At 32.8% G+C, this 17,616-nt stretch overlaps 1 protein-coding gene across 1 annotated transcript in view; it reads left to right on the forward strand.

Moving 5' to 3' along the window:
• Nucleotides 1-12,630, forward strand: part of LOC140445929 (protein HID1) — a 25,146-nt gene extending 12,516 nt beyond the window's left edge. Inside the window, exons 9-13 of the mRNA XM_072538374.1 lie at nucleotides 2,202-2,974; nucleotides 5,705-5,785; nucleotides 5,892-6,055; nucleotides 7,854-8,012; nucleotides 11,291-12,630. Of these exons, the coding sequence (XP_072394475.1) occupies nucleotides 2,202-2,974; nucleotides 5,705-5,785; nucleotides 5,892-6,055; nucleotides 7,854-8,012; nucleotides 11,291-11,354 (1,241 nt within the window). The 3' untranslated portion in view covers nucleotides 11,355-12,630. The remainder of the gene's footprint in view (nucleotides 1-2,201; nucleotides 2,975-5,704; nucleotides 5,786-5,891; nucleotides 6,056-7,853; nucleotides 8,013-11,290) is intronic.
• Nucleotides 12,631-17,616: the final 4,986 nt, after the last annotated feature.

Here is a 17,616-nt window from a genome sequence, read left to right on the forward strand (position 1 = left end):
TTTTGATGTGACAGTGTAGTGTAATGTTGCATTTTTTAAAAGTAATCATTACTTTTTTGATTGAAATGCCTCGTCACAATCATTTTACTAATGAAGAAATGCGAGATATGATTTGCGTATACGCACAAGAAAATTTTTGCGGTCGCTCGGCAGCCAGAAGGTATGGAATGTTATACGCAAACAGAAGGCAACCAAATCACAAAACTTTTGTAAGATTATATCGTAGTTTAGGTGAAACTGGGTCATTTCACACTAAAAATCGGGGTGGTCGACCGAAACAAATCACATCTAATCAAGAAGATGAACTTTTGGTTCGAGTAGATGAAAATCCTGAAATAAGTTCACGACATCTATCAGCAGCAACAGGAGTAAGTCAGTCGTCTATTGTTAGAATTCAAAAAAGGGAACCTCCATCCTTATCACTTCACTCCTGTTCAAAATTTACTTCCAACAGATCTTCCACGACGGTTACAGTTTTGCCAACGTATTCTGAATAAACATCGCAATGACAGACACTTTATTAAGAATATTATGTTTGTGAGTTCTTTAAGTTAAAGTGTGTTTAGTTTTGATTTATCGTCAAAACGGAAACCTTACGTTAGTTGCAACTTTGTTTATTAGTTTGGTATTTGATAGTGGAATTGTAAATAAAATACTATTTCTTGTCTAAGATTATGCCTCTGTGCCAATTTTGATAGCAATTTATAAATATACAGGGAAACTATTAGCAAAAAACGAAAAACAAAAATTAACTTTAACACCTTGTATCTTTTTTCTCAGCAACATTTTATTAAGGCATATTTGGCCCAATAGCCATATTTTGGTCCAAATAACCTGTCCTTAGTATATGTCCCAATAGTTATTTAATCGCATTTCTTCATTAGTAAAATGATTGTGACGAGGCATTTCAATCAAAAAAAGTAATGATTACTTTTAAAAAATGCAACATTACACTACACTGTCACATTAAAAATAATTTACTCTGAACAAATAATATTTATCAACAACAATTATCTGACAGTCCAAAGCATACTTTTCATAAATGAAATAATATTTGAAATCCTTTTTTAAGACTCTAAGCAGTTCGACTGCGTTTTTATCGAAAACTATTGAAATTATCATGTTTAAACAAGAGTACCAATTTTACGTCAAAATGATGTTTACGTCATATTTTCTAATAAAAATTATTAAAAAGTTTCATCAGAAAAAGTTGTAGACTCAATTTGATCATTAGGAATGATACACGTGGCGCCCTCTATGACAAAATGTAAAATTGTAAATAAAATACTATTTCTTGTCTAAGATTATGCCTCTGTGCCAATTTTGATAGCAATTTATAAATATACAGGGAAACTATTAGCAAAAAACGAAAAACAAAAATTAACTTTAACACCCTGTATCTTTTTTCGCAGCAACATTTTATTAAGGCATATTTGGCCCAAGAGCCATATTTTGGTCCAAATAACCTGTCCTTAGTGTATGTCCCAATAGTTATGACTCACTCTGTATAGATATTGTAGCAATTTGCTTTAAACTTGACTAATGTATGGCAAATTTTTGATAAAATACATAACAAATACAAATTTAACACTTATGGTATGGTATGGTATTTACTACACCAGTATTAAGCGTTCTCCAAATTTTTTATATCCAATTTAAATTGTGCAGCTTTATGGTCACTCACAATACAAATAAATATAGAGTAAAATACCATGATTCATGAAAATATTTAATAAATATTTTATTTTATAAGATGTTTTAATATTTCATTATTAGGAATCCATGATTCTGTGTTAAACTAAAATTATACACAATATCATTAAAAATTTACAATCATAAATTGTTAACTGTTGATATTAAAACTTCCAGTATACATTAAGACGCCATAATTACAAATAATCTGTTGACCAAATACTATACACTAATATGTCACTCTAATAATGCAATTAAGTCTTCACAATTTGTATCCATATTCGTATATAAAAGGTAGAAATTGTTTGATGAACAGATTTTACATTTTTTATTCGTTTAATCACATATATGTGAGACTTTTGTTAGATTTATATATACCTAGCTCTCTACAATGAATCTAAAATTATATTTTTCTTGGAAATAACTAGCTAACCAATAATATTGATCCATGGTATTTCCTACGCCCTCTGACTAAGCAATACAACATACTTATTATAAATATTTTTTAGCACGAGTTGGCTTGATGCACATTGGAGTATTTATACTTCTTTTACTGTCTGGCGAACGGAACTTTGGAGTTCGTCTTAACAAACCCTACACCGCTACAATTCCAATGGACATTCCAGTTTTTACCGGAACTCACGCCGATCTCTTAATAATCGTATTTCATAAAATAATTACAACCGGTCATCAAAGACTACAGCCTCTTTTTGATTGTCTGCTGACGATTCTAGTCAACGTTTCCCCTTACTTAAAAACATTGTCCATGGTTTCGAGTACGAAGCTTCTACACTTATTGGAAGCATTCAGCACTCCCTGGTTCTTATTCTCTGCTTCCTCGAATCACCATCTAGTATTTTTCCTTCTTGAAATCTTCAACAACATCATCCAATATCAGTTCGACGGGAACTCCAATCTTGTATATACGATTATAAGAAAACGCCAGGTATTCCACAGTTTGGCCAACTTACCGGTCGACTACAGCTCCATCTCGAAGTCGATCAACAGGCGGACGAAGAAGAGAATTTCCAGCTCTATCAGTCACGAAAATATCAACGAGCAAGCCATGGAAGGATCTCGTCCGGCACTTCCCGCCGAGCCGGGCACGCTGAAGGCCACTCTTCCCGATACCCCGCAGATTGCGCAGATGACGGAGAGAGAGTCTGCGCATCCGGCGATAAAGCAGGAGGACGGCCTCACGTTGGCGAACGGAATGGCCACTTTAGCGTTAAATACACCATCGAAGACTGCAGTTACCATAGGAAATAGTAGTATTAGTGAGGTGAGTAATGTTCTTTTTTACTAGATTTGTCCCATTTATGAAATAATCAATAACTTATAATATTTATTTCCAAAAATTAAACGGTCATTCCTTAATTTACTGTGTAATGACTTATTTTTGAGAGATAAGACGATGACAGAATGAAATCAATAGAACATTTATGTGTTAAGAGACTTGCTGTCCCGCTTTTGGAAACATATCGCAGAATCTTTGTAGAGTTCATACACCGTGCTAACTCTTGAATATTTCCTTTAAACTGTATTAATTCAGAATTCACTCACACATCACTTGTTGCATTTTTAAGATTAAGAAATTTATATCTTTTGTCAAAAAGATTATTTCCCAAGTGTTTTTCGATTTTCTTTTTCTATTTCATTCTGCCAACACCTCAGTCAAAGGTTCAAACCTCAAATATGTATAATACTGCGACCGCTGTAAACCGCCGCCACTGCTGCAATGGGTGGAGGAGCGTCCAATCACAAATTGTCATGAGTCACGTCACGCGCGAAAAGGTTAATCACGCTCACAACGGGTTTCGAATATTATCGAAAAATCGTTAGAAGAAAGTCTGCTCAACTATCTTCCTTGACGTTTTACCGGCCTTCGATAAATTTTTGCCATGAATGTTTAATATATACAATAAAATTTTTTTATACACAAACAGTATTCACAATTTTTGCTGCCTTATATTAGACCGTCGAATTTCAATGCGAAATTCAACCATGATTTTGTCTACGGAAAATGTCAAGCAAAAACAAAAGGAAATTTAGAGTTGAACCGGGTTCGTTTTCGTAAAAATCGAATTTTCCTTATTTTCCGCAATTTTTCCAAAGTAAAATTTCTTTTCGTTTTCACAACCTGCCATTGTGCCTTTTTTTGGATGTTCCTTATTGTGATGTTTAATTCAAAACAACACCCTTAGGGGACCAGTAGCCCTTATGCCAAAATTTTAAAAAACAGAATCAGTACTGCTCTATCGATTCGTAAAATGGGATACGAGAGAAAATCTACGCAGCATATGAGATTTTATTTACAAAAAAAATCAATTTTAACAACCAACTAGTCGTTGGTTGGCTTTTTCTTTAGTTGTGAGATATGAGCCGACCAGTTCAGTCGATTATCTATGGTTATTCCCAATAGTTTAACAGTCTCTTTGTTATCTGGACCATCATGTAAATTACTTGCAGATATAACCAAGTTTTGCGTTTTATCGGAGTTAAATTTCGGTTTGTTTGCAGCAAACCATGTGCTAGATTTAGTAGAAACTTCCTCGTAAGACATTTTTAAATCATCATTATTATTTTCTGATATAACGTATGTGGTATCATCTGCGAATTGTACGGAGATATGAATTTAGGTAAATCGATGACATAAATAATAAACAAAAGAGGTCATATGACCGAACCTTGTGGGACTCCATGTTTTACGGATAGAAAATCGGAGAGATGACCTTTAGACACTACCGCCTGGTGTCTGCCACTAGGTAAGAAGTTATAAGCTTAAGAGGGATACCTCTGATTCCATAGTAATTTAATTTGTGAAGCAAAATGTCGTGTGCAATTGCTATGCGATTGCTGCGTTCAAGCCCCTCAATTACCTCGCTCACAAAATTATATACTGCGTTCGTAGTAGAACGAGCACTTCTGAATCCATATTGTGAGTTGCTAAAGTAATTATTGGAATCAAAATAGGAATAAAATTGTTGTTTGGTAACCTTTTCAATCACTTTCCCAAAAGTAGAAACAATGCTTATGGGTCTGTAGTTGTCAGTTTTTGACTGAATCATCTTTTCCAGTTGATAGAATTAAATTAATAAGATGAGTGAAGGGTGTTAAAACTATTTGGCAAGTTTCTTTTAAAATCTTCGTATTAATTTCGTGAACGTCTTTACACAATTGGAATTATTAAGAGACTTTATTATTTGAGAGACCTCTTCTTCCACAATGGGAATAAGGAGAAGGATAATTTCTATAATTGAAGAGGACATCGATATTAATAGTGGGAAGAGATGTAATTATATTCTCTGCAATTGTAATAAAAAACTGATTTATTTCGTCTGGAGATAGATCAGGTTGTGCCGAACTGGATCTTGTATTGTTTCTTTCGAAATTTACTATTTTCCAGCAGTCTCTAGGTTTATTATTGGAATTAGTTATAAAATCACAGCAAGCTGACTTTTTAGCAATTTTTAATTGCCGATTATATTCAAATTTTTGTTGTTTATATACTTTGAACAAGTGTTTTTCAGCAGTTTGTCGTACTTTTTTTAGTGGAAAATGCTTTAATATTAAATTGCTATAAGTTTTGAATAGAAAGACTGTCAAACAATTAGGATCATTTTTGGTATCATAGAAAGGTGTTCCAAAAGGCGCTGTATTGGATCCGGTTTATACCATCTATACACGTTTGATATACCTGTACTAACTATAACATAACTTTATTGCCATATTTGCTAATGACACCAAAGCTATCTTAAAAACTAGCGCAGTTACGAAAAAAAAAAGAAAGACATTTTTCAGAGCATCAAAATTATTATCACCAAAACGACTGTTGGGCTATGTTATAATTCAATAAAGGATAACTAATAATATAAATGACAGATGACAGTTACGCGATGACATTTGACAGAACCAATAATAGACGGTTTACATGAGATATTCTTTATATGTATATATTTTTAATTTACTCTTTTATGTATGTGCATTTGACTGTGAGGTATATATTTCGCAGGTAAATACCAATGACGCATATGAGTTGAAAGAATCACCGACTCCTTCCCCGACTGAAACACTTACCAGATCAGTGAATGCGGTAAGAGAAACTTACAATTTTTCGATCAAAAAAATTTCGTCAGGCACAAGTTTGTCTGGCAGCTGTTGTTTCTATCATCATTTTGATCTTTTTCTTTATTTTCCAGCGTAATAGTTTAAGAGTTAGTGCACCGAGTGATAATAATATAAACGGACAATGGGTGCCGACAAGCGAATGGGTGCATTCGTGGAAGAGCAAATTGCCGCTCCAAACAATCATGCGATTATTACAAGTTCTCGTGCCTCAAGTTGAAAAGATTTGCATTGATAAGTAAGTAAATTTTAAGTAGGAATTTTTTGCTTTTTTTAGTTCAAAATCATTCTTTTTTATTTTTTTCCTGATAACTGTTTTATTATCTTCTATATTTAACGGAAATTAATCACAATTTTAATTGAAAATGCCGAGGTAGAAATAAAAACATCAAATATAACATATAACTAGGGGACCAACTCGACATCGAGTTTTGATGTAAGTTTTGCTGATATTTAAGAGGGGCGGAGTCTAACGATCCATCGTTTCCGTCGCCTGGTGTAAGTGTTCCGAAAATCCTAAAAATAAACTGTATCGACGCCAATTTTTTTAAATTGAAAATCGATACAGTAGTTTTTTAGGATTTTCAGGAAGATTTACATTAGGAAACGGAAACAATATGATTGTTAGACTCCGCCCCTCTTAATTAAAAAACGGAAGTAAAACCGGTAAGGAAGTAACTTTTTTTTTTGCATATTTTAGATTGTAAAATGCCACGTTTAAGAAAAAGAAGTCGGTTTGAGAACTCTAACTAACTAACTAACTAAATTTATATTTAAATATTATTTAAATTTAAAAAATACAGAAAACAGTATGATGCTCCTCGCTAGTCTACACTATCGCCTACTGTTCCACTTTTTTGAGAATACGCCACAATTTTACTTTATAATAAGTTTATTTTTTATTTATTTATTTAAAATAAACCTAATTTAAAGTAAAATTGTGGCTTATTCCCAACAAAATTAATAATATATTTCTAACCAATAAATTAAAAACAAAGTAATGCTTACCTCATTATTTAATTCTTCAAGTATTAAACTCAAAACGAAGTCTAAATCTCTAAATATCAATCACAACACCTCACACACGCTGCACTTGTTGGGAACAGAATACTTTCTACAAACATAAAAATAAAAAAATACCAACTCATCAGATAGTGAAAAACAGACCCCATAAATTAAAATCGGAGACAGGAGGATCCCGAATTTTGAGTGGTCATTATCGTTATTCCTTAAGTGGAAACACTTGTTGGTGCATTCGAGAATTGACGCGTTGTTGCATTGTGTATAATATTGAATTCCTATACTTTACTATAGGAAAAATTCATTTTATGGCCGCCATTTTTAAACCCGTTCGAATTTTTTAAATTTTAAACCTTAGGGGGAATCTACTCAACAATCTGTTTAATTATTCGAAAAAATTATTCTCCTATCTATCACCGTGTAAGAGGAGTATTGCGCACAAAAAAAGGGCTTAGCCTTTTAGTGTATAAGATGCATTTTTAACCGAAATTGCGGTTAATTTCCATTAAATATAATTCATAGTTAAGATAGAAATGCCACAAGAAAATAGTTTCAGAACAATTTCTTTCCAGTGCAGCTAATGTATATGTTGTTGTAGCTACTAGTCTGTGTTTTTTGTAGTCAGAGCTTTTCTACACGATGTAAATTATTTTTGTTTTTAACACGTTCACTGCCAACGTGTATCCGAGTGCACTTAACATGGTTTAATGGAAATAAACCACAATAATAATTGAAAATAGCGAGATGGAAATCTAAACGTCAATAATACATTTTCAATTAAAATTGTTGCTTATTGCCGTTAAATATATTTATTTCCTTTTGATACATCTTATTTTTTTTTATTATCGTATTGTAGGGTTATGTGTTATTTTTAGTCTTATTTCAGTTATTTTCTTTTGTTTTTCCTTTTTCTATTAATTTTTCTGTATTTTTCATTATTAATTAACTTTATTAATATATTTTTATCATACTTCGTTGCGTACTTCTGTTTTGTTCATATATTAACTCGATTTCAGGGGACTGACTGATGAAAGTGAAATATTGAAGTTTTTACAGCACGGTACTTTAGTAGGCCTATTACCCGTCCCTCACCCTATTTTAATTAGGAAATATCAGGCGAATTCGGGCACTACTACTTGGTTTAGGACGTATATGTGGGGAGTAATATATCTAAGGTAAGTATTGTAATGATTTTCACATACAATTGCTCAAAGTTGTTGTTACTGTAACTATGGCTATCACTGTAACTCATGGGAACGTCACTCGCGCACCAAACAATTGTTTCTTAAATATTTTATTGACTTGAATACACTTTAAAACATCCAGTATGTTTATTTACACATCTTAATACAAGAAAAATGCACAAACAACATTGGTAGTGTACACTACTATCAGAAAGAATATTGATGATAGACATAAAAGATGAAAACCAAAAATTAAAATTAGTGTGTGATAAATCTCGACAGAGCAGATACTTAATCAGCGACATGAGGATGATTTGTATGTATTAAGTAACATTGATAGCTCTGCGGTTACCACAGGGGCGATTGGCAAAGTTAGCAACCAACCAATTGTAAAAAAGAATACTGCTCAAAAAAACAATGTACAGCTTCGGAACCGGATTGATACTATTAAGACGACCACGGCAAGAAATAAGGTCAAGCGAAAAAAATCCAAAAGCCAGATGAGAATTACTACTTGGAATATCAGATCGGCCAAGTCAAGGGAGCAAGAAATAATCCAAATACTGAAAGAGAAAGAAATAGACATTTGTGCTTTACAGGAAAGGAAAAAGACAATCAAAATGAGTAGCAAATGAAAACAGGGCCAAAGAAGGTGTAGCCTTACTAATACAACAAAGGCACCAAAATCACATTAAAGAGTGTCAATACATATCAGAAAGGATTGTAACAGCAAAGATAAGAATGGAGAAGGAAGACCTGAACATCATCGGAGTATATGGCCCAGAAAATGATAAGCCTCAAACAACAAGGGAAATGTTTTATGACCAATTACAAGTAGTAGATCAAGTCAGAGGGAAGATGATAATAATAGGGGATTTTAACGCTCGAATAGGCAATCAAGTAATACCCGGAATTAAGCAAAGACATAACGAGGATGTTAAAAACGAAAATGGAGAACTGATGATAAACTTCTGCACGGATAACAAACTTAGAATAAACTACAAATTTTTTGACTACAAAGACCAACATAAATATACATTTAATAACACCAGCGGACAAAGATCTATGATAGATTATGTTATCACCAACAGAGATATACATCCATCGAAAATAATCGACGTAAGATGCCTCAACTCAGCAAATGTAGGTAGCGACCATAGCCTTGTATTATGTAAAATAAGAATCATCCTGAAATACTTCACACCCAAGAGAGCGGCGCCAACACAAACAAAAATCAAAGTCGAAGAATTAAATACGGAGTCCACGCAATACTACGGATCGCTGGGAATAAAATATTAGAAAACGATAACATCGAGGAAAGCTGAGAAAAACTCACAAATGACATAATTAACGCAGCAACAGAATCACTTGGAGAGAGAAAAGTAACGAACACTAACATACCAAAAAAGAAAACACATGGTTTAGAGAGGAAGTGAAAACAAAATATGAAGAAAAGAAGAAAGCCTTTTTACAATACAGGACACAAAAAACACAACAGGCATATAATCACTATAAACGAATCAGAAATGAAACGAATACTTAAGTTAGACAAATAAAAAGGGAATACTGGAAAAGGGCAAAGAAAAGAGATGAACGAACTAACAAAAACGAAACACATTCAGAAGGAAACATGGGTAAACTACTTTCGATCCCTATTTGATAAAGCTGACGATAATGAACCACCAACACCAGAGGTGACGACAAACGAAGAAATAAATGGAGGAAGAGGTGAAGAAAGCATTAAGGAAATTAAAAAATAGAAAATCACCAGAAGAGGACAGAATGCCGAACGTACTCCTAAATAAAGTACGGAGGACCAGATCTGAGCAAAATGCTATTAAAACTAATCCAAAAAATAATAGAACAAAACAGAATTCTTCAAGAATGGAGATCAAGCATCCTAATACCTCTCTTTAAAAAGTGAGACAAATCGGACCCGGAAAATTACAGAGGAATTAATTTATTAAACACAACACTAAAATTAACAACCAAAGTGATAACAAATAAACTGAATGAAATTATAACACTAGCAGAAGAACAACAAGGTTTTAGGTCGGAAAAATCATGTACCGACGCTATATTTATAATGAGACAAGTGCAAGAGAAATCATTAGAATACAACAAACTGGCATATCTATGTTTCGTGGACCTTAATTAGTAATATGGAGAAATAAAAATATCGAGAAATAGAAATAAATATGGGAAAGAAATGAAAGGCAGAATCTACAAAACCGTCATCAGACATATAATGACATACGTGACAGAAAGGCTACCTGATACAGAGAGGACAAAAAGGATGTTAGAAACAGCAGAAATGAAAACACTTGAAAACATTGATGGTAAGGCACTATGGGACAGAGCTAGAAGTACAGATATAAGACGTAGATGCAAGGTGGAGAATATCAAGAACTGGGTAAGAAATAGAAGATTAGAATGGAACGAGATCATATAAGCCGAATGACAACAAATAGAGTAGTAAAGACGGCAAGAGAAGATTCCCCAATAGGAAGACGATCAGTAGGAAGATCACGAAAACGATGGAACGTCACATATAATATATAAAATAACTGTAGTTATTTGTTTATAACATTTAGGGACTCTGTAAAACTTTTTGTCGACATTACTCGTATATGACTTTTCCTATTGCGTAATTACATTCACGGACGATTAAATAATTCATTACAGACGGTGCCATGATCACTTCAGACTTTTTAACCGTCATTACAGTGGGGCGTTTACGTTTTAATTATTTGGCTTGTAAGTGCATGTTTATGAGGCAACAAATTGCTTTTTCCTGATTTTATTTATCCGACTCACGTGTCAGTCTCTCTAGGTCCAGTTTTACGTGATTTACGTGCGAGTTATGAATTGAAGTGCGAGGACAATTTTGAGCAATAAAGAAATATGCTTTTCATTTGACTCTCTCCGCGTATATGGTTTAAAACATATTTTTAAAAATTGATAGCCAGAGCGGAGTGTGGTCCATTATTACGTCTTTAGGGATCCGTCAGATTTTTTACGTCGAAAGCACGCGCGTATTCAAAAACACTGTATTATAGTATTCGCCAGCTAGGAAGAATCAACGCAGCTTATCTTCAAATATTTCCGAATGTTGCCTTTGATAGGTGGTATACCTAACAAAGCGTCTTGTAATTGGTATCGACACTGGAGCGGTATGAAAATGAGAATCTGCGATGCTTCTTCCTAGGTGGCGCCACCTATGTATAAATTCAGTACTTCTTGTGTAATATTATTATTTTTTTTTTTAGGAATGTGGATCCCCCTGTTTGGTATGACACCGACGTAAAGTTATTTGAGATCCAGCGTGTTTAAAATTTTAACTTGTTTCGTTAAAGAGTAATATATTTATATTTATTTGTAACTATGTTGTGACTGTGCATTCAACAGATGATTATATACATGCATTTTAATAAGTAGTTTTGAAGAGAATTAGAAACTATTTTTTATAAGACATTCCCTTGTTAATATAACGTGTTAGCTTTACGTGTTTAGCTTAACGTTTTTGTTGTTTGTTAAGGTTACTGCTACTAAAATAGTGTTTTTAACTGAATTTTTTGATATAAGTATTGAAATGGACATACCTTTCTTGTTCGTTATACAAAATCTGCGAATATTTCGTTTTCTACATATGTGGAATTATTTTTTCCTGGCGTTTCTCCGGCAATAGACATTATCACAGGATATGCCACGTTGCTAGCATCTGTCAACTGTCGTTGTCAGTCTTGGCTGTGTAGTGTGTACTGTGTAGAAATCTCATTCTAACACTGTATCCGTTCAGTCTTCAGACGCACCTGCGGAGCAGATCTGTATGTGATGACCCCCTTTAAGAGAGCTCTCAGAGATTGGTATCGCTAATGCGCCGTAGTAATATGCCAAAAACAGATGGAGCTCGGTAACGGTGAGCTAGTCAACGATTTTTCTCAGATATGTAGAGTAAAAGGCTTTTTTCTGCTTTTCGCTCGAGCTATTCCCTGCAAGAGCAAAATCACATTTAAAACAAACGAATGCGAACTTTACAGTGCCTTCGACGTTTTCCTGGAAACGTATTCTGTATCTTGCTAAAGAAGAGAGTTAGTAAAATGCGTCATTTAAGTCGACACCCAAAAAAGTACCTCCTACATTATAGCTGAATGCAGATATTCCCACTAATTGCTTAATACTCACCCTTAGTATTTTTGTTATGTCACTAAATAGTGAATCAGATGAAGGTATCCTCATCTCTTTCAATATGGTCACTGACAGTTCGCCAATTGCTTAGTACTCACTCTACTTACTTTTATTTTGGTACACATAGCTACATCAAAGTGCGACTGACGAGGCCAGCGAGGTACAATGGAATATAACGTCCATACTTTCGCCTGCATTCGACAAAATTACAATTGATTTATGTCTCTTTAATTATGGCTAACATACTAAAACATTTGTGTAATGTTAAATAATTTTTTTTAATAGTAAAAAGTTCAAAAAAATAGTAAAACAGTAACCGTAAATTTTGAGCATTTATTTTGCATCTGTTGTTTGCACTTAAAATTAGTTATATTTATTACAAAGCATACAAATCTAAAATATGAAAATATTTCACAGTAAACATGTGTATTTCTTTCACTTCCCATTTATTAAGTTTTTATTATTCCTTATTGGTTGTCGAATTCCTTTAAGATTCCTCCCGTTGTTTCATATTTATTCCGAAAGATGGGAAATTGAAATAATTTTTAGATTCCTTTGATAGATACGGATCGCTACGACGAACTGTGTTGGTGACTTAATTTACAAGTTGAAAACAGACAGCCATGCCATTATATGTTAAACATTTTTGCCTTCTTTTTAACTTGTTAGATCAATAAATGGTTTAGTTTTCGGAAAACTATTTCACAGTAAACATGTACTTATATTTCAGTTCACATGTAACAATCAACTTTTATCAATGTTCGCTGACCTTTAACTTCCTTTAAGTTTCACTAAATAATTAGTTATATTTAATACAAAACATACACATCTAAAATATGAAAACATTTCCAGTAAATATGTGTATTTATTCCCATTTAGTAAGTGTTTATGATTCCTTGTTGATCGTCGAGTTCTTTAAAGATTCCTTCCGTTGCTTCATATTCCTTCCGAGAGATGGGAAATTGGAATAATTTTTAGATTCCTTTGATAGATACGGATCTCTACGAGGAACTGTGTTGGTGACTCAATTTACAAGTTGAAAAATTTGAAATATGTTAAACATTTTTGCATCCTTCTTTTTAATTTGTTAGATCAATAGAACATGTACAGTAAACATGTATTTATATTTCATTTCACATGTAAAAAACTTTAATTCAATGTACGCTGAGCCTTGACTTCCTTTAAGAGTCTTATATAGCTTCCATATTCCTTGCAATAGATACAAAATTCTGGTAATTTACAACCGAAGAGAAGAATACGAATTACAGCGATGATCTTGAGTGAATTCGGTTTATCGTATCCAAAATTAAAAACCGATAGCTCTAATATCACCAAATACTAACTGAGATCGAATTATTAATTCTTTAGTATATAATTAAAAAGGCCCTTTGAGGCTACATCACAACAGAACGTTTTCGGACTAAAAAGTTCATCATCAGTGCATTTACCAGGTGTGCATGAGTCAAGCCACTAAATATTTGGGCACGAACCCTTAAAATGGTACAAAATTTGTTGTTTATTACATTTTTGTTAATAATTTGGTGTGATGTTAGATCTTAACAGATACCCTGAGGCGATGTCTCTATATGGGCTTTAGATTGTAACCCCCAAAATTGGGAGTCTACTGTCTATGTAATGTTAAATTTTACTTTTTGATGTAAAATTCGAATTATTTCACAGTAAACATGTAGTTATTTCACTTCTTGCTTGACAAGCTTTTGTCAAGCAGGCTTCGATTTTCTTTCAGATTCATATTTTTTCACAGTTGTTTTGCATCTGCTGTTTGCATTTAACAGATTTGTAAAAGCATACAAATCTGCCACTTAAATATTATTATACAGAAAAACTTCCTATTTGGCGTTACAGTTTGGTTAGCTCCTATTTCCTCATAAATTCTTAAGTATTTGCTACATATAACAATAATTTCAGTCGATTGAAATTCTGTTTTAAGTTGATTACCACGATGTTTCTGTTAGTCAGTTCACACGATCTTAGGAAACATTTCAACATCCTTACTAGAAATGAATGATTAAAACTGTTATACATGAAGATTTAAGTTAAAATTTACCGTTTGCTGTGAAATATGGAACTATTTCACAGCAGGAACTAGGAACCAAATATATATGTAGTTTTTTGTTTTGCATCTCTTAATTGCTTGTAAAATTAATAATATGTTCTTGAAAATATTTTACAAAAAATCTGCATTTATTTCACACTTCTTTTTTATTTTCACTCCTCATTTATTTAGGTGTTAAATTAATATGTATGTTAAATATGTTAGGTAGTGATAAAGGTGTAAAAATAAGATCGGTTTTCCTTCAAATAATACTATTAGTCAGATTATTTCACACTACAGACGTGTGGTTATTTTTCCAAACTTTTATTAGACGTTCATGAGTCTCAATTTCATGCCATATTTTTACGAGAGATGGGGAATTCGGTAATTTTTAGATTCGGTTCTATGTGTCAATGATTCAGTTCACCGGATCTTAAGTTAAAACCGATCGCCTTTTATCAGAATATTCTAACGAATCTTTAATGGTTAAGGTACAACAATGAATATAATTCTTTCCAAAGATAATACTTAATCTTTCCACCCATGTAATGTTAAATTTTACATTCTTAATTGTCAGAAAGTTAAAAGAAACAAATATTCTAAAAGTGTTTTTTTTTTGTTTTATTTGCATTTAAAATTAGTTATACTGATTATAAAGCATAGAAACGATGATTAGCTTCACTCTCCTGCTAAATTCTGTAGTACTTACCAGATATGACAGATTCTAGTCGGTTCAGACTTGTCATGAATTTGACAATTAAAAAAAGGAAATATTCCACAGTAAACTTCTTTATACATTTCACTTCCCCTTAACAGGCCTTCATTACTTCACGCTGAGCTTCGGTTTCCTTTTATATTTCTTATTTTTAATAATTTTGAGGGAGATGTGAGATTTTGAAAATTTGGTGTGATAGTTACGAATCTTTACTAGGAGTTTTGTGTGTGATTAACTTCATCTGCTTTTAGATCATTTTGTCTTCCTATTTTTCATTCGTTAGATCTGTAGTTGTTTCAGTTTTCGGAGATTTATTTCACAATAAACATATGTTTATTTCACTTCTTATATAAAAATATTTTGTCGCTATATGCTGATCCTCACATCTTTCGTAACTTCCATACTCCTTGCGAGATGAAAAATTCGGATTTTTTAAATTTGTTAGGTTGGATACCGATCACAAAGATGAATCTTTTGACTCAGTTCACCCGATCCCAAGTTAAAAACAGACAGCCTTGTGACTATATTCGAGTTTTATCCTGCCGTTTTGTCTGCATCTGCGGTTGTTCTTCTTAATCACTGATGATCTTCCTCAAGTGTATGCGCTAGATGTAGCCTTCGTGTGGCTCCCAAAAGCTGTCGGGTAGTCGAAATATTTTTTAGTAGCACTTTTTCATTCTGGGAGCGTTTTGAACTATAAAAATTTAAAGAAATTTTCTTTAAATTCAAGTCATGTCTTCAATCAATAAGGTAAGTTGCATGTGGTGCCTACTAATTACGGAAAAGAATCCAAATTAAAATCAGATTATAAAAAGACTGAACTTTTATTTGTAGTGCAGCTTTATTCTTCTTACATGCTTGGCAGATTCGGTTAAGACAGCCTTATAAAAGCGACTTTACCCATTGTTTTCTTTATTAAATCCTCTGAACACATTATAGTGGAGGCAAATTCTACTGTTTCATATCTCGTAATATTTAAAGGTCACTTTCAGGTCTACTTGGCTAGTTTACAGAAGAAAAATTAAATAAGTAAATACTTCATATTTTTATTTATTTCATTTTACAATATCATCACAGAATTGTAACATTTTAAAAAATAAAGGAGGATACAATATTTTTAGTAAAGGTCAAAATAAATTACATTTATTATCAAATAGTGCGGTATATCAGTGAAGGGAAGGTCTGTCGAAGGTGCCAACAGTTTTTTTATTGCAAATTGTGAAACAAATTCTTTTATACGAAAATTTTAGCAAAATTTTTGAATTTAAATAAATATTAAATTAATATTTTAATGCCATATAAGGTATACGAGCCCTAACAACTATATCATGGGACAAATTAAATTATATTATAGTTGTCAGGGCTTGTATGTCTACAGTTAGATTGACAAGATTTGCATAAACTTACAGATTTTAAAAATTCTTGATTCGCGTACCATTATAAAGCTTTTAATATTATCGGGAACGTATACTGGAATAAAACTGCTGAAATAGTCTTTTTTAGATAAGTATGACATTATTCACAAATTATGTTTTATATTACATTTGTTTTCTACTCACAGCACACAAAACCATGAAACTACGCAACATGTGAATATTTCGACTGCATCTGAGGCATACGTTGAAAACGACGTTGTGGTAATGGTCGAATTGCTCGCTGATTGAGGCTGTTGCAACTGTTCTAAAAAGTTGGTTTGAGCTGCATTTTGCCTTGTATGATTCCCTTTTTAACTTATTTTTCTTTCTACATTCTGCTTAACACTTAAACGCTCGTAACGTGATGCACTGCGTGGGCGCCAGTCTGCCTTCTAACAGACTTGGGCCTGCCAGTTTTTCATTGCCGGTAAAATATGTCGTTTTAAAATCTGCGCGGCGAAACTACAGAATAATCGACGTTTGATGTAGGTACCGGCACTGGAAGCCCACGTTTATTGGAAAGCTAGTTAACAAACATTGGAGTTAACAAACACATTCACAAAAATAATAGAATCGCTGACGACACGTCAGAAATGGACAATAATTAAAATACCTACCTAACAATACGGTTTTAATAAAAATTACAGGAAAATAAAAATCTGCTAAAGAATAAACGAATATGGAAAGCAGAATAACAAATAGAATATCAATAGTGTGAAAATAATGATATAAAAGTTACTGTGATCACAGAATAAATAACAATCAGAATGCCCACTCTCAGATGCCGCCTTTGAAGTGTGTCAGCACGCGATCGCCATATTTTAAACGGAAACATAGACTCGGATTGAGAAATTTGTGACAAGCTACGACAGAACCGTAATTTAAATTTTTAGAGATTAATAATTTAGTAAATTTGAAATAATTTAATCTATTCTTTAATCTAATTTATTCTTTAAAACATGGCGAATAGACTCAAAATATTGCTAAATATAATTGCTACTTAGAATATTGTAGACAACTTTATCCTGTCAGTGTTTTCAGTGTTTGACATACATGAGTGTCACTGCTAAATTATTCTGCTATTGTTATTGTTTCGATTATGTAAAATTTTATGTTGATTAAACCATATCATGTAGGTTTTGCTTTCTTATTTCGTTCTGTAATAAATACGAATTTTGCAAGAGTAATTTGATAGCAAACCAAGTAATAGTAATAGTCAAA

This window comes from Diabrotica undecimpunctata, chromosome 7 (genome assembly GCF_040954645.1).
Source record: "Diabrotica undecimpunctata isolate CICGRU chromosome 7, icDiaUnde3, whole genome shotgun sequence".
Classification (NCBI taxonomy): Eukaryota; Metazoa; Arthropoda; class Insecta; order Coleoptera; family Chrysomelidae; genus Diabrotica; species Diabrotica undecimpunctata.